Consider the following 23,915-nt stretch of genomic DNA (forward strand, 5'->3'; position numbering starts at 1 on the left):
TGCTGCCTCCCTGCTCGCCTCCTTTCTGACTGCGGTGGTTGGTGTGGCAATGTGGTCTGCACCCATGGAGTTTATAACACAAGCCTGGGTTGTCACTGAAGTCACAAATCACCAGAAGACTCTGGAGGCCATGTGAAGAGTGCTCCGTGATACCACGTTCCTGGTCCTCGCTGTAGAGCAGTGCTGTAAAGAAATAAAACCCCATCAGAAGCATGTTCTGCCTGGCATTCTGCTTCATCTTATCAGGTTAGAGATGGAGCTGTGTTTGTCAAACCCCTAACCAAGATGGTTTGGATTAAATTGGGGCTCCATAATATATTACTTTTCATTATGGCCAAATAATGTGTGTGGAACACATCGGTGAGTGAAGAGGGTGGGGATGGGGACGGGGTTCCTGGACCTTGTGTGGGCAAGCATATAGGCAGGATTTTTTTCCAGGTTAATATTTCAGTATCTTGGTTGCCGACACGTTATTCTTCAACATAGTAATTTAGGCCAACTAATGAAAATGCAAATGTCTCTCCAGTCTTAAGTGATTCCTTTGCCTCTGCCCTGAGGTCTGCTTTTGTTAGTCAGCTGACACGTGGTCTGGGATGCCTGGGACTTCCCCTCCTTAGCGCACGCGCCATGCACGTGCCTCTGGTCCTCGCAGGCCCCGAGGTGGGCGTGGCTGCCTGCCCTTCGCCTCTGGAGGCTAAGGCCCTTCATGGATGAAGGGTTCTCACCTGTGCTCCGTGAACGCCTGTCAGGGGCTTCCGCGCCGTGTGCCCACACACAGTTCTCCACACACACCCCCCCTCCAGGCATCACGCTTAGTCAACCTTGCTTCCGAACCTCGTGGGTTTTCCTGAGGTGTGCTCTTTCAAGAAATGACAACAAGGCCTGTGACCGGTTCCCGTGTTGGCACACACGTGCCTGGTGTGAGGCAGAGGAAGGAAGCCCTGTGCTTGTGGTGTCTGGGCCTCATTCATTTGGATGTGATGGCTTTGGTGGTACAGCAGGGACATGTGACAATTCCCTAAGCCAAGTGTCAGCCAGTCCTGTCATTTTTTTAAGCATTCGTTAAGAGAATAATGCTTTTGGCAGCTTGGATGTGCTGGCACACACCTGCACACCCAGTCCTTAGAAAGCTAAGACAGGAGGATTGCAGTTTCAAGGCCAGCCCCGAAGACCCCGTCTGTCTCAAAAAGCAAGCAAGAGAGCAAGATTGACACTTTTAACTAGACTTCATTAAATCATGGGATAAATGTGTTCACTCTCCCCTCGTGTGCTGTAGTTAGCTTGGGGCCTTCCTTCCCAGACTGCAGTGACACCTCCACCCTACCCCGGCCCTGGGCCTCAACAAACGGCGTCACTGTACCACCAAGCACATGACAATCTCCTCCTCAATTATCAGTGCACATTTGTTAGAATACTGGGACCATAGGGGAAAATGCTCTACCCACCTGGCTGTGCTGGGCATGCTTGCTCCAGCCGTCACTCGGCATCTTGTTTTGCATTTTTCATGCCATGTTCAACCTAAATAAGGCTATGCTAGCTTAAAGATGGCGTGTTGAGCATCAACGGACACAGCAGGGCCCGGCAGGCCCCGTGGGCTTGGTGTGGTCATGGAGGCAGGATTCCAAAGGAAACGAGTTTGCTGTGCCGTCATGTTCTGCTTCGGGGACTGTTTCCCATGAGCTTCCCAGCCTTGTCTCCACTCTCCAGGAGAGGATTCTGCAGTAGGCCCTCGAGCTCCTCCCCGGCTAAGCCTGTCCTTCCCGTGTTCTCTCCATAGGTAGCTGCGATTAACCCAAACCACCCCCTCGCCCAGATGCCCCTGCCCCCATCCATGAAGAACTGTATCCAGCTGGCAGCCTGTGAGGCCAATGAGCTCCTGCCCATGATCCCTGACCTCCCGGCCGACCTGTTCACATCCTGCCTCACCACCCCCATCAAGATTGCCCTGCGCTGGTAAGTTCCCTGCCACAGTGGCTGCATCTCCAACCCCAGAGTTAAAGGTACTTGCCCCATTTTCCAGGTCTGGTCTTCTCTAGGCAGACACCCAGGATTTACTCTTGGTGAGCGAGTGTGTGTCTCTCCTGGCCCGGGCCACATGCAGTCTGCTGCTTGATGGTTTCCCAGAATCCCCCGTGCACACCTTCTTTCATGTGAAAGCACTGTTAGGTGGTACTAAGATTGGTCTTACTGGCAACACACTTTCTTTTGGAAGGAAAAGGTTATTATGGCCAAAAAAAAAAAAGTCATTTCATTCTTTGCTTGAAGTATCATCCTTCAATTTTTTCTTAGCAGCCTAAAAGAGAAAAAAAATGAAAGTTATGACCCGCCACCATTCTTTTTAGAGTCCAGTGCACGGCGGGATTGTGGTATTCCCAGATAGCCTGCCTGAGACCCCGGGGCCGGGGATGTCCCAGAGTGCCACAGCCTGCCTCCAAACCTGACCTCCCAGGCGGCTAAGCTCTGCTCTTTATGACTCACTTCCATTTTGTGCTGGCTGCTAGGCCCTCATGAGGCAGTGTTGTCCAGATGGCAAAGAAATACTCCGTAGTGGGCGGCAGCCGAGGTGGCACACTGCATCCTTGGCGGGGCCTCCACCCAGGTTTACCAGCAACCCAGATTCAGTGTCCTGGGCCTTTCTCCAGAGAAAGAAGCTTCCGGGAGTGTGGGCCCCTGGGGGATAAGTGACACAGTGGTGATCCTGGGAGACGCTTCTGGATGCCATCAGGCTGCAGCACTGCTGAGCTAGAGGAGCATGATTTTGCTGTTTTGTCTGTAGCCTCATCCCTGTGGGGGGAGAGAGGAAGTGGCAGCTGGCCTTCGCCCATGGCTGTGGATTCCCTGCCATCCCCTCCAACCCCAGGGCTTGAGCACACTGCCAGGCCTTCCTGTGGCATTAGGGAGCGTAGCCTAGTAGTGGAATGCTTGCCTAGAAAGTTAGAGATGACCGAGAGGAGAAGGGCTGCCTAGGGGGTAGGGGGGGAGCGGGGAGACCAGCTGTGTCTCTGCTGAGCTTCCCTGCCACAGCTGCCAGGGCAGCCGAGCTGAGCCTTCTGGGGACTGCAGAGAGACACCACGCGTCCCTGCTGAGATAAGATGCATGCTGAAAGTTCGTATTTTCTTTTTTCTTTTTTTTTTTTTTTTTTGCCAGTCCGGGGCTTGAGCTCAGGGCCTGAGCACTGTCCTTGGATTTTCTCAAGGCTAGAGCTCTACCACTTGAGCCTCAGCACCACTTCCGGCTTTTTTCTATATATGTGGTACTGAGGAATCGAACCCGGGTCTTCATACATGCTAGGCAAGCACTTTAACCACTAGGCCAAACTCCTGGCCCAAGTTCGTATTTTCAATGTAACATTTTATGCAAAACAAAGAGTCTGAATTGGTGATTCAGGGCTAAGTGAATTGATGGTGCCTGGGGCTGCCCTGTGCCAGAGGACAGGGAAGTCCCCCAGACCCCAGAGATCTGAGCATCCTCATAGGAGCCAGGATTGAGGGCTGAGTGTTCTGATGGTAGGGTTGCAAGAGGAGCAGGTGTACACAGACAGACCCTCATGGACTACCACATCCTAAGAGTGGAGGTCAGCTCCATCAGACACAGAGGCGTGGCCAGATTGTAAGGGGCTCTGAATGATCTGACCTCCTAGAACTGTGGGGGCCCTAAGATAGAGATACAGGAAAGTGACCTGAGTAATCTGATACAGCTGTGCAACCCCCCGTCTTGCTCAGACCATTAGATCAGGGCAGTTCTGATCTGGGGAAGAATAAAGCAGGAAAGTGGAAAATACAGTGCAGCAAGGGGCTCTGGCTTCTGCAGGAGCCACAAGTCCCCATAGAACTGGCTGTGTGGCTTGCCCCTCTGCCTGCCTTCTCCTTGGGTTTTCCAGTGTCATTGTGTCTCGGCTGATCAGCCCCACAGTGCACACTGCAGCAGCTCTGCCATCAGACCCTGCCCCCACACTGTGGGGCAGGGGTTGCTGGGCTCTTGGGTGCCAAGGGGACAGAACGCGGGCTTATGTCCACCAGGCACATGCACCTGCTTGCACCTTCCACGCTGCTCCCCCTCCCATCTCCCCTCCTCACATTTGGGGAGCTGGGGAGCTCCTCTTCTTCCCCAAGCCCAGAGTGACACAGACTAGACTGCTCGTAGGCAGCTGCCTGCTCTCCTGAAGAAGTAGCTGGTGGCCCGCGTGTGGTTAGAGAGTAGACTTTCTCTCACAGTGGGCAACGGATTCCTGTCACAGCTACCTAAGATCCTTTTTGTACTAACCACATAATTAAATTTTTGTAGGAAGTACAGTGCAGAACAGATGAAATTAATTCAGTTATCATTAGATGGACTTTGAAATCAGTCTGTCATGGTGAGGATAATGGTCCTTGGATATCCAGACATGGAGTAATAGAGTCCGGTCTCTGGTGGGCAGATCTATTACAGGAAAATACTTTAAGGCTTAGTGAGGTCCTGAAATTAGATTGAATGGAGCCTTTGCTGACTGGCCACTGCCTCTGGATGCAGCAGGGAAAATGTGCACTTCTTTGTAACAGTTGAATTTAAAAACATGCTTTCAAATGAGATTGAAGAGGACATAGTTAGACAGTATTTATTCATGTTTTTAGAATATCAACCTTCTTTTGGTATATTGACTACCAATTTTCCCCCTTACGAAGACTAAATTTACCATTTCATGTACTTAAACCGCAGCATTATATTGAGGTCATCTCCATTAGACCATTAAAAGCTCTTGGTAAATGTCAGATTACCATTTCAGTGTGTTGATGTTCCTGGTTTTTTTTTTTTTTTTGCCAGTCCTGGGCTTTAGCCCAGGGCCTGAGCACTGTCCTTGGACTTTCTCAAGGCTAGAGTTCTACCACTTGAGCCTCAGCACCACTTCTGGCTTTTTTCTATGTATGTGGTACCGAGGAATCGAACCCGGGTCTTCGTGCATGCTAGGCAAGCACTTTAACCACTAGGCCAAACTCCCAGTCCATGTTCCTGGTTTTTAACCAGCACTTGGGGGATCTCTGTAGCTCTCACTAGGTATCAGACTTTTCTCTTTTTGTTTCATTTTGGGGTTTTTTTGTTGTTTTTTTTTAATATATTTTTATTGTAATTAATAAAAGGGTTACATGATATTTGCCAGATAGAAGGTACATTAATTTACATACATTGATACCCTTTCACATGTCTTGGTACCCATTACCCTCCCCCTCACCCCCCCACCCGTCTTGGTTTTCCTCCCTTCCCTATCAAATTTCAAATAACCAAATACAAATAAATTCAACATATCAGATAACAAAGTGAGATACTGTAACAATATGAGATTTTGTTTTTGATCATCCATGGTTCTTGAACTCTAGGCCTGGGTGCTGTTCCTGAGCTCTTCATTTCACGGCTACCATTCTACCATGTTGAACCAAGCACCATTTCCAGTTTTCTGGTGGTTAATTAGAGATAAGAGTCTCACACACTTTGTCATACCTGTGCTGGCTTTGAACCTGGATCCTCAGATCTCAGCCTTCTGAGTAGCTAGGATTACAGGCGTGAGCCACCAGCGCCCAATTGATATCCAATTTTTCTGTGAAGGGTCACCTTTGGATCGGAAGTTCCAGCTGTTGTAGTGGGAAGGAGCTGTGGATGGAAGGTAAACAGATGAGTATGTATGTGCTCCAATAAAATATTACTTATAAAAACAGGCAATGGGCCAAAGTTTGGGCTGTAGGGCAGTTCCTGCCCCACCAAATAGACTCAGAATCTAGCTGTAAATGAGTGCCATGTTATCTCCTGAACAGAAAGTGATCCAGGAAATGAATGCCCTTAGATAGGGAAGGCAGGCAGAAAGGAATAATAAAGCCACCAATGCAGTATGATAGCCAAGAATTCGTTGCCAAATATCCATGCCTCCTGCCTCCCAAACAGTCCCCCAGCCATGGTTGACCACAGCCGAAACTGCCTCTTGGTTCAGTGCCCATGTGTTTCCGGGAGCTATCATCTCTTCTACCCATGTCTCAAATGTCATCTTGGCCCTTACTCTGTCATGGCCCTCCCTGTCCCCTGATTGCTGAAAAAGCCTTACTAGTCCTTGGAAAACCCCATAACAGTATTCACAAAATTGACATGCTTCATCTCCCACCGCACATAAAAGTGTCCAAGATACCACATTTTGCAGCTTGGTCAAGCTGTCCACCCTTCGTCTACTATGAAGGTGCAATTTCCTTTTATGCCAGTGATTCTTGCTCTCTTAAAACTCTGAATTCTTTGAATGAGACCAAGGGCTTGCCATTCTTATCTCTGTCCTTCCCTCCCCTTCTCCCTTCCTCCCCTCTCCTTCTCTCACCCTTTCCTCCTCTTTAGTTCCCTCTTCTCCCATTCCCTTCTCCTCTGCTTCATTTCCCAGTTTGTTCCTGGATGGCTTTGAAAAATATAGCAGACCTTGTATAAGACATGGTTGCTTAGATGTTTTGTAGACATGATATAGTCTTGTTTTATAAATACAACTTATGTGTATGCCTGTGTCCTCAAGTATATTTATGAATCGTAAGTGATGATCAAGGCTTCAATGGAAGACATTGCTCTCTGGGTTGTTTTGTTTGTTTGTTTCCTCTGCTGTTTTTACATTAGTCTTTCTTAGCTTCGGAAGCTGATTTCAATAATACTGAAATGAGCAATTACACTAGTCTGTATAAGTAATTACCTTACTCACCATTATGTATCAATATAGTATAAGAATCCAGGATACATTTTCCCCCCTCTGGCTGTTTTCTATTTCTTTGACTGAGTGGCATAATACCATTTTAAATTTATTATGGGTATTTATTATTTGTGTACTACCGAAAATTATAATCCAGGGGTGCTTTATTTGCTGTGGGACCTGCTGTAAATTAGACGAATGCCTGTTGCCTTGTGCAGCATGCAGTCATATTGTCTAGTAATGAAAATGATAGATGTTGTTTTGGATTGAAGAGAGGTCATGAAACCCATTTCCTCCCTTCCGATTAGGTGGAGGATTTCAAGGAGTTAAACGTTAATGGTGCTGTGTTAATGCATGTTAGCTAGCATGGAAGCCTCTCTCTCTCTTTGCCCAGCAAGAGGTGGCAACCGTGAACACAGCCTGAAGTGCAGGCGATACGGAGCTGTCCATCATTGTGCCTGGCCGGGCTGCGCAGTGTACCTGCCTGCTTCGTTTCAGTCATTGCTGTGGCATTCGCCTTGCTTTTGGAAACAGGGATTTTTTGAAATATCAAGTGGTAGTTAACTACTTGTTTTCCCAGGTATCTTCTGAAAGGAAACTTCTTTGAAGCTAGAGGTCATTTCCTGCCCTCAGTTCCTCCACCATGCCTGGGCACTGTGCTCTGTTCCTTCTTTTTGAAAAAGCTGATCCCAGTGCCATTGCCTGCCTGCTACACGGGAAGAAGCGCTGCCTGGCCCTTCTTTCCACACACCTGCACTTTGTGTTGTAGCCCTTAGTTATGGAGCGGTGCGGTTGGAATCCATTTGTGAACAAATGACTCCACCATTCGGAGGGCTTCACAATAGGGCCTTAGCCATCCTCTGCTCCTTTGCAAACTTGGTCCTGGCTTTCTAGTAGATTTTGGAGTCATCTGTTGTTTGTAAGACTCTTTTTCTGCCCTTAGCAAAAACATAGAACTGGAGGCATGGTTTAAGTAGTAGGATGCCAGCCTGATCAAATAAGCCGAGCAAAAGTGCAAGGCCCTGAGTTGAAGCCTAGTACTGACATACTGAGCATGTACTATGTGCACACATGATTTATAAGAAAGAATGAAAATACATAGAATGGTCCTGCTTGCTGACTCCATCCTCTGGGCTTCATCCTCCAGGTCCCACAGGGCAGAGTGAGACTGGGTCAGAGGTTGTTGGCTCCCTGCCGGGGTTGGGATGGAGACAGGAACAGAGTCTGCGATGTGGACGGGGATCTCAGAGCACAGACAAGAGCATGCGAGGCAGCTTTCTGACCATGTGTCTGACTCTCCTCATCTTGTCCTATGTGGTTCCCTTGCTTGGCTATGGGAGGGGCTCCACAGGGAAGGAAAAAGTGGGGAGAATCTGTGCTGCCTCTTCCTGGCAAAGAGAATTGACACCGCCACATTAACCAAGGGGAATATTACAGTGACTATCATTCAGTATGACTAATAGACCGTTCTGTTGGAGACACCAAGTGTGAAGATGTGATTGAAGAGGTAGATTGAGAAGCAGCATTGGGGACGTAAATTAATCAAAACAAATCAGAGCTAGAAGAGTGGGTGAAGGAATTCCCATGGGAGTAGAAAATATGAAAAGAGTAAAAGAAGACTAAGGAGCAAGGAAGCAAGAACTAGAATATGAACATAGAAGATCCTAAGGTAATGATCTTAAAACTCCATAAATATATGTCTAGAATGTGTAACTGTTACCTAAGGAAAGTGGTTTCTTCTTGACAGAAGGAGGTAGAAAGGGGGGTAGAGAGGAGAGGTAGAGAAGAGAAGGTGGAAGTCTGACATAGAGGACAGGGACACCATTGTTCCTGACCAGCACATGCCACACACAGGCAGTGCTCAGTTCACATTGAACTCAACAACCTGCCAGGCAGAGCCTTTCCCGCGGACTGGAGAGCTTCTCCCCATTCCTATTCCGTGTTGTTCTGGAAACCATTATGGCCACAAGAGTAGGGGTGGGGGAGGGACACACTGAATGCCAGGATGGAAATAAAACCTCATTTATTTACATACAGCATGATTACATAGAAAGACATGAGAACTCAGTAGTCACTAGAACTAATAACTCATTTTAGCAGACTTCCAGGACATAAGATAATTACCCAGACATCATTGGAATGGGAAATAAATTTGTCCAAAAAATAAATTCAATTTGGGAATAAGTATATGCAAGATCTGTGCTCACAAAACGAAAGCACTACTGAGAGGTTAAAGATATAAATAATGGAGCATGTACTGCTGTACTTAATAATTGAAAGACTCAGATTTTAAACTTCTCTCCTACGTGGTCTACAGATACAGTGTTTTGTGTAAGTCTCATAGAGGTGCAAAGGATATGGCAGGACAGTTCTGGGAGGAAGCAGATTGCTTTCTGTGTAAAGCGCGTGGGCTCTGCAGGGCAGGGGGTTAGGACATGGCATGGAGGGCGGGGCCGCCTACTCGCAGCCTGACTTTGTCTTGAGCAAGGGTATCTGAGAGCTCACAGTGGGGCTCAGTCCATGCTCTGGATTTGAGTTCTGTTTGAAGAGCTTTAACTCACGCCATTCTGCAGAATTAACATCTTTATCATTACACATACTAGGAAGACAAAACCAAGCTTTATGTATGATTTCTTAAACATGATAGTCAAAGTCCACTGAACACTGGTAACTAGAAATATCTGCTCTTTGATGTCTTACAAACATAAGCCAGCTCACAGTGGGTTGGGGGTTCAGTCTGGGACATGTGAAGGCCAGGAAGGCAGATGTATAATGTTTGGGAGCGTGGCCCGGTGGTGGAGTGCTTGCCTAGCCTTCATGAAGCACTGGGTTCCATTCCTCAGTACCACATACACAGAAAAAAGCAAGAAGCAGAACGCTCTCCTAGAGCCCTGAGTCGAAGCCCCAGGACTAGCCAAAAACAAAAAAGGAGCTGCGCTTGCTGGACAGGGCTAGGCGTGGGGGTGGGAGTGAGTCTTGGGTGTGATGAAAATGTCCTCCGTGGAGCTCTGGTGATGGTGGTAACGGAGACACATTTGTCAAAGCTGCAGAGTGTAAATCTTGAGATAGTGCGTTTCATGGCATGCAAATGGTACCTCATTAAAGTTGATTTAACTGTTTTTAAATGCACAGTGTTGGGTGAAAAAGTAATAGTTAGGATTAGATTTATGGCACAATACTTTTTGTAATTTAAACACAAAAATTACAAGTGCTTTCAGTGCGCGTGCGCACACATGCACGCATGCACGCACGCACACACACTGCATGAAAGCCCAGGAAGGCAGGCACCCGTTAGTTTGGTCGTTTGGACACAGTCAGAAGGTGGGAGGTGCACCCATCCTCACCACCAGAGCCCAGGCCTGCTGGTGTCTGTCCTCCCCTGTGCGCAGCTAGGGGCATCCGAAGGTAAGGGAGCCCAGGGGAGCCACACGGAAGAATGGCCACAACACTTACTGTCACCAGATAGGGTCAAAGCGAAGAAATAATGCCTTAATGGCTGTTAATTTACTACCAAAATGTTGACTAAAGTGACCAAATTTTAGGTAGCTAGGACAGTTGAAAATCAGTTTATTCCCCTAAGAAATAAACTAAATAAATTAAGGGGATTTATCTATTTTTATTAACACTTATTAGCATATATTCATTACAAAGGGAGTTTCATTGTGATACTTCCATGCATCTAATTAAATTTAATTGTATTCACTTCCTCTATAATTCCCCTCCCCATTTTCAAGGCATCTTTATTATTTTTATTGATTTGATTTGTTTTTTACCCATTTGGGGGCTTGAACTCTGGCCCTGCGCAGTCTGGACTTATTTTGCTTAAGGAGAATGTTCTACCAATTGGACAATAGCACCACTTCTGGCTTTTGTTTGCGTGCTTGTTTTTGCTTTTGTCAGTCATGGGGCTTGAGCTCTGATTTGGGTGCTGGAAGCTAGTGCTCTACCACGTGAGCCACAGGGCCACTTCTAACGTCTGGCTTGCTTGCTTATTGATTTATTTTATTTTGTGGGTCATAGGATTTGAACTCTGGACTTGACTGCTGTCCCTGAGCTCTTCAGCTCAAGGCTACTGCCCTACCCTTAGCACCACTTCCCCTTTTCTAGTGATGAATTGGAGATAAGTGCCTCATGTTCTTTAGTGCCAGGAAAGGCAATTCTTAGATCTCAGCTTCCTGAATAGCTAAGATTGCAGGTGTGAGCTACCATAGCTCCTGGCTCAACGTGGCCTTTTTGAGTAGTTGATTGGAGGTAAGAGCCTCAGCGGACTTCCACGAGTCTGTCCTCTGCGAGAAGTGCGTGCTGCAGTGTGCATGCGTGTGGCTCACTCAGCAGCACCATATGGATGCAGAGCATAGAGGAGCAGGCGGAGGGCAGGTCAGATGATACGCCTTCAGCCACCGAGTCATTAATTTGTCCTTACTGTCCTCAGCTGATGGGTCTCCTCCCATCCGCCGTTCTGATACTGTCAGCACTGCTGACAGTATTAGACTGTATTAGAAAATAGACTGCAGTCTTGTTTGAAATGTGGACTGTAGGGGGCTGAACTATGTCACAAGTAGAGAACAGTTACATGTGAGCGGCTTGATTGCCTCTTTGCATCTTCTGACTTGTGTGCATTTTAATGGGAGTCCGACTTCTTGTCTGATTTCTGTGAGAAGTAAATCCACCCCTACAACTCTTCGTCCTCAATATTCTGTTGCATTAAAAATTGTGATGCATACACCTGCATGTTTAACAGAAACATTTGTGACCTTTGTGTAGTGGTCACCTGATCTCAGCGTCCCTGGGCATGTGTTACCGAAATCATTTTCCTTCTCCTTTCATGTATACTTTGGCTGAATTGAGGTGCTTCTTAGATGGCATCTTCTGAGTGCCAGAGCGTGGGTGTTGTCTCGTCTGACCGTGCAGATGGTGTCACAGTGTTGCCAGCATTGTTTGTACGAGGTGTCATTAACACAGGGGCTCAGCTGCTTTGGATTTCCAGCATCTTGTTATTTGTGCTCATTGTGTCCGTGTCCCTGCTGCAGGATAGTTCAAGCAGGGTTCAGAGTCCACTGCATGCTATATTAGACACTAACCCTGACTTTCAGGTTAAGAAGATTCTCCATAGCTGGGGGCAGTGGCTCAAGCCTGCATTCCTAGCTACTCAGGAGGCTGAAATCTGAGGATCAGGGTTCGAAGCCAGCCTAGTCAGGAAGAGCTATGAGATTCTTACCCCCAATTAGTCACAGAGAAAAAGCCAGAAGTAGTTTTGTGGCTCAGATGTTAGAGCACTAGTCATGAGCCGAAGGAGCTCAAGGAGAGCACCCAGACCCAGAGTTTCAGGACCAGGGCACCCCTCCCCCCCTCCCCCCCAAAAAAAGGAAGAATAGTGGTTCTACATCATGGATCAGCCTAGTACTTGTTCATTCTGAGATAAAAAAGCTCTCCAGCTCAAGGATACTGCCCTACTCCTTGAGCCATAGGACCACTTCCAGTTTTCTAGTGGCTAATTGGAGATAAGAATCTCAAGATCTTTAGTGCCTGGGCTGGCTTTGAACTGTGATCCTCAGATCTCAGCCTCCTGAGTAGCTAGGATTACAGGCATGAGCCACCTGGCTAGAATTGGTAACTGTGTGTGTGTGTGTGTGTGTGTGTGTGTGTGTGTGTGTGTGTGTGTGTGTGTGTGTTAGTTGAAGATAAGACTTACAGATTGGTCTGCTCAGGCTGGTTTTGAACAACAGTCCTCAGATTTCAGCCTCCTGAATAGCTCCTGAGTGGATTGAATACTTACTCTGTTCCAGGTGGCCAGTGAGCATATGTAAAATAATAAAGATCTATGAGATCAAGTTTCTGTCTTCTGGGAAAAGGTAATGTTAAGGGAGAGGTGCACACTTTTATCTTGGAGACAGGGAAGAGAATAGAAGGACTGTACCTTGGAGGTAGTGTCTCCTCTGTAAGCAGCTTTATACAGCAGTCCTGGCAGATACGTCCCGCTCATGTTCCTGGGCTTATGTGCCTGCAGTATGTGAGGGCAAGAATGATGACCTGGACCCAGGGTAGAGGAGGCCCCAAAGAGTTCAGACATGGATCGCTGCTGTCAGCAGCGCCTGCTTTGTAGCAGGTGCTGTGCTGAGCAACTGAATTTTATCATATTTGTGTCTTCATCTGTCCATGCTGCTCACCCCAGATAGACTGGAGGCTGAGAAGTCCAGAGGCCAGGCAGCAGCAGGCTCCTTTTCTGAAGAGATTGGTCTCAGGCCTCCAGAAGGGAGGTTTGCTGCATCCTTGTGTGGCAGAAGGCAGAAAGGGATCAGCTGGAGCCCACTGCCTCTTGTGGAGGAAACTTAGTCACCTCTCAGATGCCCCTCTCCCACACGGTCACATTAGGATTTCCTTCCCACACAAGTATCTCGGGGACACACTCATCCAAACCGCAGCAGCCCTTGGCCTGCTCACTTAGGCAATGGGGGTGATGTGGAGGGCCCCTGGAATTCTTTCCATCTCTTTCATTTGGGATAATGTTACCAGTTGTGAATAATTATTCAAGAAACCATGCTGTGCAGAGTTGGCTCAAAGCAGCTGGAGGTCCGGCAAGGTTGAGTCACTGCCCTCCAGGGACTGGTGTCTGCTGGGAGAGCCCAGGAGAGCTCCTTTATGTGAGTGAGCACTGGGGAAGAGCACTGGGCTATGTGAGCACCACGCGGCACCGAGCAGGGACAGCTCTCCTTACCTTCATTTGTACCCTACCCCAGGAAATTAATTAAAAAGAAAAGGAGAAACAGAAAAATAAAGCCCTGGGGTCGGAGAGGGGAGGCACGTTGGCAGGTGTAATGACGGCGTGCCAGGGAAGGTGCTTGTCTGTGGACTGTGTGTGGAGGCTGTCCCAGCTCACTGGGGAGAAGAACACAGAAGGGCAGAGCACAGAAGCAGACCCGCACCCCCTCACCTCGCAGTCCAGTACCTACAGGAGCTGTCTTGAGTGGATTCCTGCCTCATGGACACCGAGCGGGTCGTAGTGCTGGCCTGGCACTGAATTTTAGATAAGTGAGTCTTTACCATCCAGAGTCTTCCTGCATATCACATCCAGCTCCTTCCTGAAGGCCTTGTGGGGGTGGGCAGGCTTGACGGCAGACCCAGCTCTCACCCCTTCGTGGGGTTCCCTTACCTCGTAGGAAAGAGGAGTGTCAGTGCCTTCCCCCTTCCGCCTCTGGCTCTGGTGGCGGCAGTGCCCACCGAAGGCTCAAAGCCCTGCTTTGTGCACATGTCTGGCCATGGGGTCTCTGGAGGCGCAGAGACCTTCATGACTCCTTCCTGTCAGAGAGTAGCATGCCAAGCCGTGCCCACCACACGTGTGGCCGCGTTGGTAATGAGGATGCCCAGGCGGGTGGGCCGTTTCCCAGCACAGCACGTTCCTAATGGCTCCTGACACTAGAGCTTCCCCCGCAGTTCATCACCAGTGCCCTGCGGGGACATTCATGTCTGCCAGCCAAAGCTGAGCGGAAGAGGTGCCACAGTCACAGCTGAATTAAGCTGCGGTGAGTGGTATCTCCACGGAGAGGTGAATTTCCTCGTTGGTGGTGAGCGGCGTGTTCTCTGAGTGTGTGCAGAAGCCGTTGAAAACATCCCCTCCTTTATGTGGCCGTTTTTCTTTTTCTCACCCCATGCCAGTTGTTAGACTTGAAGCTTGTGGGCAAGCCCCTCCCTTTATTTTGATGTGCACCTCGGGTTTGCTGCACAGCCAGCCACGGGGCCTTGTGGCCGGAGCAGGCCTGCTGCCTGGCCAGGGTCTGGCCTACACACAGCAGGCTGCTCAGCGTCCACCAGCGTGGTGCCAAGTGCTTTTCTGGTCTGCCTCCTCTGGAATGCAGCTTCCCAGGGAGTGGAGACTGGACAGCCTGCAGGACGGGGGCAGGGCCTTCTCAGGAACACATTGCTGACCTGATGTTACCAGTAAACTGCCCTTTTTGGTGCTGGTCCTGGGCCTTGAACTCAGGTTCTGGGCAGTGTCCCTAAGAGGTTTTTTGCCCAGAGATAGCATTCTACCACTTGAGTCACAGCTCCACTTCTGACCTCTGAGTAATTAGTTGGGCATAAGTCTTCTCTTTGGCTTTTCTGCCTGAGCTGCTTCAAACTGTGAGTCTCAGATCTTAGCCTCCTAAATAGCTAGTATTACAGGAGAGCCACTGGCACTGCCTTTTCTGAAAGACAAACATGGGTGTCATCCTTCTGCGTTCTGCCCTGCCGGTCGACTGCACCCTGACTGCTGCAGGCAGCTCTGGGAGTGGGAGAGGGAGGGAGGATGCCAGGGGACATTGTGTGCAGTGCCGTGCTCAAGCAGGCATGCCAGGAAGGCTGTGTTCAGGTCTCCAGGTGCCATCACAATGTCATTGCTCCTCCCACCTCACCCTTGCAGGGAGCTCTGCTAGCAACAGGACCCAGAAACTGTGGTCTGAGAGCAGGAACTTGAGTCTGAATGCCATCTAGTCCTTATAGGAAGACAGGACTCTAATTGCTACCTTTTCAATCAGTGTGTGAGCCTGAGGCTCTCTTTCCCAGCAATAGATAACGAGTGCAACTGCTTTGAAAGTGTGAGGGGAGTGCAATCCGGCATGCATCCACTGTGTAGTACTCTATAATTTACAAGGTACTTCCCATATGGCTTCACATTTGCTTTTCACTAATAACCCAGAGCAGACGTAATTCAGGAGACAGCAGCATGTGAGTGGCGAAGGACCAGATGGTTAGCTGCCCGATGGACAGCAGAGCCCCATGGGAGCCCAGGCCAGACCTGCTTGCTTCCCCACCGTCCACACTGCGTCACCCGGGCCTGCCACTGCTCTGGCTGGTATGCCTGAGGTACCACCCAGAATCCAGGACCAGACTGCCCCTCTGTCCTCAAGACTCTTCCCACTCTCCATCCCTCTGGCAGGAAAGCATTCAAATAATTAGCTATTCTCTTTGAAATGTGGCTTTCCAGCTGAGATGCCCGAGGCTCATGCCTGTACCCCGGCTCCTTGGGGTACTGAGGACGAGGTACGGCCCTGCGAACAGCTGTGCAGCCCCTTCTGGTCTTGTAGGTAGATGCAGTGTCATGACAAGCTGCCTGCCTGCCATTCCAAACCATGTGGGCGCCTGAGATCAGCAGAACTGAAGCTGCAGGCCAGCTCAGACAGCAGAGTCCATGTTACTCCAGCTCAGTGAGGGAAAGCAGGGCGTGGGGGCCCGTGCCTGGCACCCCAGCAATGACGGGAAGCCAGGCGTATGCCTGGGCAGGAAAGAAGACACTACCTTAAAAAATAACCAGCAAAAAGCAGGACTCGGGGCATGGCTCCATGGTATATTGACTTGCCTTGTAAGCAGTTACCTCGGCATGCCGTAGCCTGGCTGCGCTCTGCACCTGCCTGCTTCATTTTCAACTTTAATATTCTGTCACATGTATGGACAGTTGTAAGTACTTCTCTAGTGCTGTAAAGTCAGTCTTCATGTTGGGTGCTAGGCTGCCATTGTGCTTTGCAGACCGTGGAACTTGTTGTTTTCAAAGGTCACATATTCATTCCTGGAATGAGGTGAGCAGGTCATAGGTTGTGAGCCACTCACAGGCTCTGTTGACAAACTTCTTTAATGAATATTGTTTGAATTAATTCGATTGCCCCAAGTCATGTGTCAGTTTTAACACACTTTATTTACATTATCTTCAGAGAAAAAATGTTCCTAATCTAGCATATTACAATAGACAAACCATTTAGGGAGCCACTGTGTGGAAGCCGGTGGGTTCTGTGGGTGGCTCAGCATGTGAGTCACTGCAGGGTCAGAGGGCAAGGGTGACCTTGGAAGACACAGTGCAGGCTGTTGATTGTAATTAGGGTCAGGCTACATCCAGCAGGACAAGACATACAGTAAAAGCTGGTCTAAACACAGGCAGCTCTAAATTTAATGTCTAAGGCTATTTAGTAGTTTAGTTAGATAGTGTGCCTATCTATGCATCTCTCCATCCCCCTCCCTCCCTCCCTCCCCCCTCCCCCGTAGCAAGGAATAGATATATACACACACACATATATAATGTGTGTGTGTGTGTGTGTGTGTGTGTGTGTGTGTGTGTGTGTGTGTGTGTATACACCACTAGTACTGGCTAGCTCCTGATGTCCTACCTTCCAAACTATGATTCCCCCATCTCTGCCTCCATAGTAGCTAGAATTACAGGCATAAGCCACTTTGCCCAGATAGATAGCATGTTTTTCTAAGGCCCCCAATGGTGTAAAGAATGTTTTTTTCAAGATTAGGATGGCAGTCAATCTTCTATCTAAGTGGAAAGCTCCGGAGCTGGCTTCCTGCGTCTCCCTCGGGCTCCACCTCCTTCATTTCTGGGTCTCAACCTCCTTCATCTCCCTTGATTTCACAGTGGGTTTTACCTATTGTAGAAAACTTGTTCTCCGGTAAATGTTTTTTGTGCTGCTGACCGAGCTGCCTACAAAACCTCTAACAAGCAATGTCATCACCATGCCCATCTGCTTCTGGCAAGTCAGGTCCAGGGCCATAAAGTAGCTGATATATCAAGTACTTATCAGAAGACCACATAATCGATAAATGTTCCATTCACAAGCAGTGAAAATCATGTTGGAGCTATTAACGATCTGAGCACTTTCCCTTCCCTCAGTGTAGCTGGGCTGTCAGTGAAGAGAAGTCCACAGGGAGAGGGGAGGGGACAGCAGAGAGAGGCTCTTGGTCATTGTATGTTGTTGTGGATAGTTTGCACTGCTCTTCCCTACTTTAGGACTAGAATAGGAGCAGCGTTAGCTAACCCACCACAGAAGGTGACTAGCAAGTGACTGTGCCCCTGGCCCAAAGCTACCCTAGGGCCTTGGGGAGGTATGCATGTTTCAGATTTTTGTTTCATTAAGTTTCAAAATTGGGAAATAAGCATAGTCTAATTAATTTTAATTGGCAAATAAAAATACTGAGCCTTGCGTCTGTTCATCGGGATCTTGGGCCCCGCTGCCTGCCCACCAGTAGCCCTTCTCCTGCTTCTCTGCAGCTTACTGCTGCGTTAACTACACATTAAATCTGGTGCAGCCAATAAACAACTGAGAAAAAATGCCTACTTTTACCAGGGGTTGAAGGTGGAGCATAGTGAGAGAACATTCACCCAGAGACCCAGCACCTCCACGTAAATAAAATAAGAAGAAAAATAGGAAGAACTTCCCAGGTTTAAAAAACAAGTGGAATTTTTGTAAAAACAGCTTCTGCCTGTGGATTTTTGTTGATGTTGTTGTTGTTGTTGTTGTCAATCATGGGGCTTGAACTCTAGGGTCTGGGTGTTGTCTCTGAGCTTTTAAGCTTAAAGCAACCACACTACCACTTTGAACCACAGCTCTACTTCTGGTTTTTCTGGAAGTTAATTGGAGATAACAGTCTCATGGACTTTCCTGCCCGGGCTGGCTTTGAACTGCAATCCTCACATCTCTGCCTCCTGAGTACCACTGGCGCCCTGCTCTGCCTGAGAATTTTTTTTTTTTTTTTTTGCCAGTCTTGGGCTTGAGCTCAGGGCCTAAGCACTGTCCTTGGACTTTCTCAAGTCTAGAGCTCTACCACTTGAGCCTCAGCACCACTTCTGGCTTTTTTCTATGTATGTGGTACCGAGGAATCGAACCCAGGTCTTCGTGCATGCTAGGCAAGCACTCTACCACTAGGCCAAATTCCCAGCCCCCATGCCTGAGAATTTTTGAGAGTAGAATTTATGTGTCCTCCCTTGTAGGAACTCTGAGCAGCTGAGATATTTGCCATTTTGTGTAGGACCCATAGGAACCTGATTCAATATGAAAGTCTGGAGATTCATTTTAAATGGACTACACGTGGACAAACCAGCTAGGTTTCTCCTGACCCTCAGCATTTGGGAACATCAGTCCCGAGTGAGATCCACTGGCAGAGGAGAGGAGCCATATCTACATTTCTCCAGTACCCTCCGTCCATACCAAAGGGCTCCGTGTCCGGGTGACCAAGGGAGCCACGGTTCTGCACCACTCATTTGGTCTCCAGACCTGTTGACATTCTTTCCAGCTGGCTTTGAGCTACCAGTCGTGCAGCAGTTCCAGAACTCTGCGGTGACACCAGTCTGTGTGCCTCTCATGGGGGCTGACAGGTTCCAAAATGACTGTGACAGGCAGTGGACCTCCAGCCCGCATGCTCTGCAGCTCTCAGAGGTCACTGGCTGGGTCTAATGTAGGGTTGAGATTGCTGGGGAATGGGCATGGGGCACACAGCTGCTGCAGCGGCTCCAGCCCTTGTCAGCGCAGGCAGCAACTGGCTGCTTCCCTGTGCCCTGGGGACCAGCTGTCCTGAGAGAACTTTAGGATGTCAGAAGGTTGGGGCAGGGTTTGCAAGGGAAAATCACAAAAGAAAAGGAGTGAGAGTGAGCAGGGTTGTAATGAAGGGTTCTGGGTTTGGGGGAGTTAATAAAATTGTATCCTTTTCACAAAACTAAGCTTTACTGGGTGCCAGCGGCTCACGTCTGTAATCCCAGCCCTTTGGGAGGCTGAGATCTGAGAATCACAGTTGGAACCCAACCCAGGCAACAAAATCTAAAAGCCAAAAAGCCAGAAACCCAAAAAGCCAGAAGAGAAGCTATGGCTCAAATGGTAGAGTGCCAGCCTTGAGCAAAGCACCTCAAGGACAGCACCCAGGTCATGAGTTAAAGTCCCAGGAACAGCACCCAAAAAACCAACCCGGAGTTTCATGGGTCTGCTGTGAAGTATAATAGCATCCTAGACAGTAGCAGAGGAGGGCCCAGGTCTGTGTGTGAAAGTACAAGGTGCATTTACCGCAAGCTCCCTTCCAGCAGGCTGGCACAATTCCTCCACCACCGCCTTGTGGCCATTTGTCATCCTGCAGCTACCACTAAGGTACCATCCCACATGAAACACACTAGTTGAGCCTCCTATGGGGCACTGGGGGACAGGTCAGAGCACTGAGGCGGGGAGTCCCTTTTCTGATTCTCTTTGGCTTCCTCCAAGCAGTTTGCTACTTATCTACTTCCAGCCTTTATTGATGGGTGGTATAACATGGGGAATTCAGTTGTTTTGTTTTGGGGTTGGTTTTTTTTTTTTTTTTTTGTATGTTTTCTGGTTGTGGAGTTTGGTAAGTCCTGGGTACCTGAACCTTTTTTTTGGGGGGGGGGGAGAAGAGGGGAAGTCTTGGGGGGCTTGAACTCAGGGCCTGAGCACTGTCCCTGGGCGTCTTTTGTCCAAGGCTAGCATTCTACCACTTGAGCCACAGGGCCATTTCCAGCTTTTTCTGTTTATGTGGTGCTGAGGAATTGAACCCATGGCTTCATGCATGCCAGGCAAGCACTCCACTTGTAAGCCACCTTCCCAGCCCAAGCATGGGAATTTGAAGGTGTCCCAGACAAGCTGGGTTCTGCCTGTACAGGGTGAGGCCTTCTACTGCCCTGTGTGCTGCACCTTGAGACTTTCGTCCACTGAAAAGACTTCCGTGGAAAGAAGGGCTGGTTGTGTTCTTGCAAGTCATAAGTTAAAACCAGCTCCTAAAAATCTGCCGAGCAGTGGGGTTGGGGAGATGTCAGGGATCTCCCCCAAAGCCTGGCGTTCTTCAAAAGTGGGTATTGCGCAGAATTAGGCAACACCATTCATTATCTCCCAATGCCAACTCACCTGTGCTGAGCGTCCCTCTTCCTATTTGCCCCATCTTCCCTTTTTCTTCTCCTCTAGGTCGCCATCTCTTTCTTTTCTCCTTGTTACAGATAAATTCCCAGCCATTCTAAACAATGCTTGAGAGAATGGTCGATTCAGCCCCAGATGTAGACTACCATCCATGTGTCCTTCTGTTTGTGTGAGCCTCCAGTGAATGACATGCATTACAACCCCTCCTCCCCATAGTCTCAAATATGCTGTTCAAGAGAAGACCACATTTTCAAAATGAGCCAAATCGTCTCCTTGGTTCATTGTTTTCCAGGTCAAATTTACGGCAGCCAGGCGGTTCCGTTCCCAGCTAGCTGGTCCTGAACTCAGCAGGTCCACAGAGCATTTCTCCTTTTTGGCCCTGAGCTGGCTCAGGGCTTGTCATGAGCAAGCCATGATAGAAACACAGATGTATCTCAACCTTTCCACGATACCAGAATTTACATAATAACAATAAATTCACAGACTACATCAGGTTTATTGGACTCAGTTCACTAAGTACTGCCTTTTCACTTGGTTTCCATGCCATTGTGAATCATTAATCATAGGTTCTTTTATTCCTGTTGTACCTATCAAATTAACTCTACATTCATACAGCACTTTGCATACAATATAATGTGTAGGTTATCAAAAAGGTAAGAAAGAGTTAAAGTAACTGTGAGGTTTAGTTTCTTCTAAAGATGGGTACTGGTGGTTCATGACCGTAATCCTAGCTACTCCGGAGGTTGAGATCTGAGGGTTACGGTTCAAAGATAGCACAGACATAATAGTCTGTGGGAGGAGGGGAGTGTGGCCTGGTGGTAGAGTGCTCGCCTAGCATGCACGAAACCCTGGGTTCCATTCCCCAGTACCACATACACAGAAAATGGTGGACGTGGTACTGTGCGAAAACTCAAGGACAGCGCTCAGGTTCTGATTTCAAGCCCCAGAACTGGCAAAAAAAAAAAAGTGTGAGACTAGACTCTTGTCTCCAGTGAACCACCAGAAAACCAGAAGTGGCACTGTGGCTCAATGTGGTAGAGTGCTAGCCTTGGGCAGAAGCGCTTAAGTTAAGCACCCAGGCCCTGTGTTTAAGCCCCATGACCGGCGAAAGAAACAAAAAGTTCCTTCCAATGGGCTAGAACTGAAGCAAGTCACTGCAGGTATTAGATATTAACGTAACAAACCCAGCCATTTGCATTTCTGGCTAAAGGATGCCAATGCACTTGTCTAGGTTTAGGTACACACCAGTTGGCGCAAACCTGCAGGGTCTGGAGGAAAAGCACTGGCAATTTACATGAACCATGTCGAGGAGGGGGCTTTGCTGAGCAGAAGCCCTGGGGACGGAGTTGGGAGTCCATTGCCCACCCATCCAGTGGGGGTCCGTGCTGTCCCTTGTTCCGCTGTGTTCGGTATTCCCAGCCATTGTTTCTCTGATAGTGTCACTGCTTCTTCTGTATGTCCCTGGTCTACTATGGTCCATTCATAGGTAGTAGTCTTTTGTGTGTCAGTTGTTTATGGTTTGTGCTGGACAAGTGGTAGGTACTTATTTACATAAACAAGATGTAGAGCCATTCTGCCTCAGCATTTGGACTACAGTTGGAGCTAACTGCTGTTGGATAAAATGGAGTCTTGTAGTGCAGATTACAGACTGCGAGCGACTGTCGTCTACACAGAGGAGGCTCGAGCAGAGCTCAGGCCCGAGCAGTCAGCTCGTGGGTGCTATCATTTGGCAGAAGCACAGCATTTTGGCTCATCTGTATTTCCCTCACTAATGAAATGATTTGTTTCTTGCAGCTCTCTTGCTTCTGCAGAGGAGGTTACCGTGAAATAGAAAATGTATGCTTTACATCTGTCTTGTCCTTGTTAGTGGCCTAGAAGCTGCAAAACAGAAGTTATTTTGTACATTGAAACATGGTGGCAAACATTCACAAATTAGTGTCAGAGGGCAACGTAACAACAACTTTGAGATCTTTGTTGACTTTATTTTTTGTTCTCAAATTGGACAACACTTCATCCCATAAACTAGAAGCTGTGTTCCAGTGAGCTGAACAGAAGAGGTTGGTTTTATAGATTGAGACGAGCTGCAAAAGCAAAAACAAAGAACAAATTGGTCATTTCAGTGTTTCTTGTAAGACAGGGGTGGAAGTCAGAAAACAGCGAAATGATTGCTTGCCCTCAGGTTGCCTTTCTTGGATCTGGATCAGAGCAGCTGCGAACTTTGTTGTCCTGCAGATCATAAGCTGCCTGCTGTGGGAACTTGTGGCTCTCATTTCTCCTGGGTGCTTGGCAGGTCAAGTAAACAACTCAGTTTCAGGTTGGTGGGGTGCAGTTATAGCCGCAGTGCCTCCGTTCTGCAGCTTAGTCTGTATGGTTGGGTTCTGCATGAGCACTTGGGAAGAAGCAGTGGCTTTTGGATTATTGAGCTTTAAGAAAGTCTTCTCTCCTGTTTTTCCCCTAAGGAATACCAAACGGCAATCATACTTTTCACTGTGGCTACAAATACCCCGTGACTGGCATACTGATGTCATGTGGGTCCAATTTTCTATACCTATCTGATAGAAGAGTTTAAAAAGTTTGCTTGTTATGGTTTTAATGGGGTATTTATTGCTAAGGTTTTTTTTTTAAGGAAGAATAAAATCCAACCTTCCTTTGCTTTATATTCAGAATGACAAGGTTAAAATAAACCAACTTGTGGAAGCGTCAATGTGACACATTCACCAGCTGAGCTCCAGAATCCTCATGTGCAAGCCAGTGGGAGGCAGCTGTCTGCAGCACCTCTCACTGCAGGTACATCTAAAGGCTCTGCCCCCACACAGGTAACACTGCCAGAAGACTTCAGTGAGCAGGGCCTCCAGGCCTTGGGGACCTGGAATCCGAGCTTCACCTGTGCCAGCTACATCCTAGACTGACAAGGAGAGCTGACTAGGTGGGCGTCTGACTACCCCAGAAGCTCTAGAAAGTTCTTGCTTGGGAGTTGTTGTTTGTTGAAGTCTTATTAAGGTCTGATTTTAGTATAACAAGATAAAGTAGAGAAAGAAAAAGAGGGGAACTATTTCCTTCTTCATATGTAAGAAATGGAAGTAAAGATTCAAAATGGTAGCTCTTACCTGTGGCTTTTGTACTTTCAGAGTGGGGAGAATATACCCTAATCCTTAGCTAGCAGTTTGGGGTAGGTAAATGCTGTTTATTCTTTTCAGTGTTTCTACCATCTCAGTCTCTGTCCCATTCACCTCTCAAGAGAAAACCCTCACTCACAGGTTTGGGCTTTTTCCCTACCAGCCCCTTCCTAAAGTCATCTGAGTGCCTCATCTAAGCCTGTTCATTAGCATAAACGTAGGTAAAAATCTTAGGGGCTTAATATCAATAACAAAAGACACTGCTGCTTTTTTTTTTTTTTTTTTGGCTTGGTCATGGGGCTTGAACTCTGGGCTTGGGCACAGTTTCTGAGCTCTTCGGCTCAAGGCAAGGCCTCTACCACTTTGAGCCATAGTACCACTTCCAGTTTTCTGGTGGTTAATTGGAGATAAGAGTCTCTTGGCCAGGAGCCAGTGGCTCATGCCAGTAATCCTAACTA

The 23,915-nt window shown here is 48.1% G+C and overlaps 1 protein-coding gene across 1 annotated transcript in view; it reads left to right on the forward strand.

Annotated features, from left to right (window-relative positions):
- The window catches only part of Rptor (regulatory associated protein of MTOR complex 1), a 267,055-nt gene that overhangs the window by 141,463 nt on the left and 101,677 nt on the right, over window positions 1–23,915 (forward strand). The window contains exon 6 of the mRNA XM_090351345.1: window positions 1,778–1,953. Coding sequence (XP_090207471.1) covers window positions 1,778–1,953 — 176 coding nt within the window. The remainder of the gene's footprint in view (window positions 1–1,777; window positions 1,954–23,915) is intronic.

This window comes from Megascapheus bottae, chromosome 17 (assembly GCF_031878675.1).
Source record: "Megascapheus bottae isolate mThoBot1 chromosome 17, mThoBot2.hap1, whole genome shotgun sequence".
Taxonomy (NCBI): domain Eukaryota; kingdom Metazoa; phylum Chordata; class Mammalia; order Rodentia; family Geomyidae; genus Megascapheus; species Megascapheus bottae.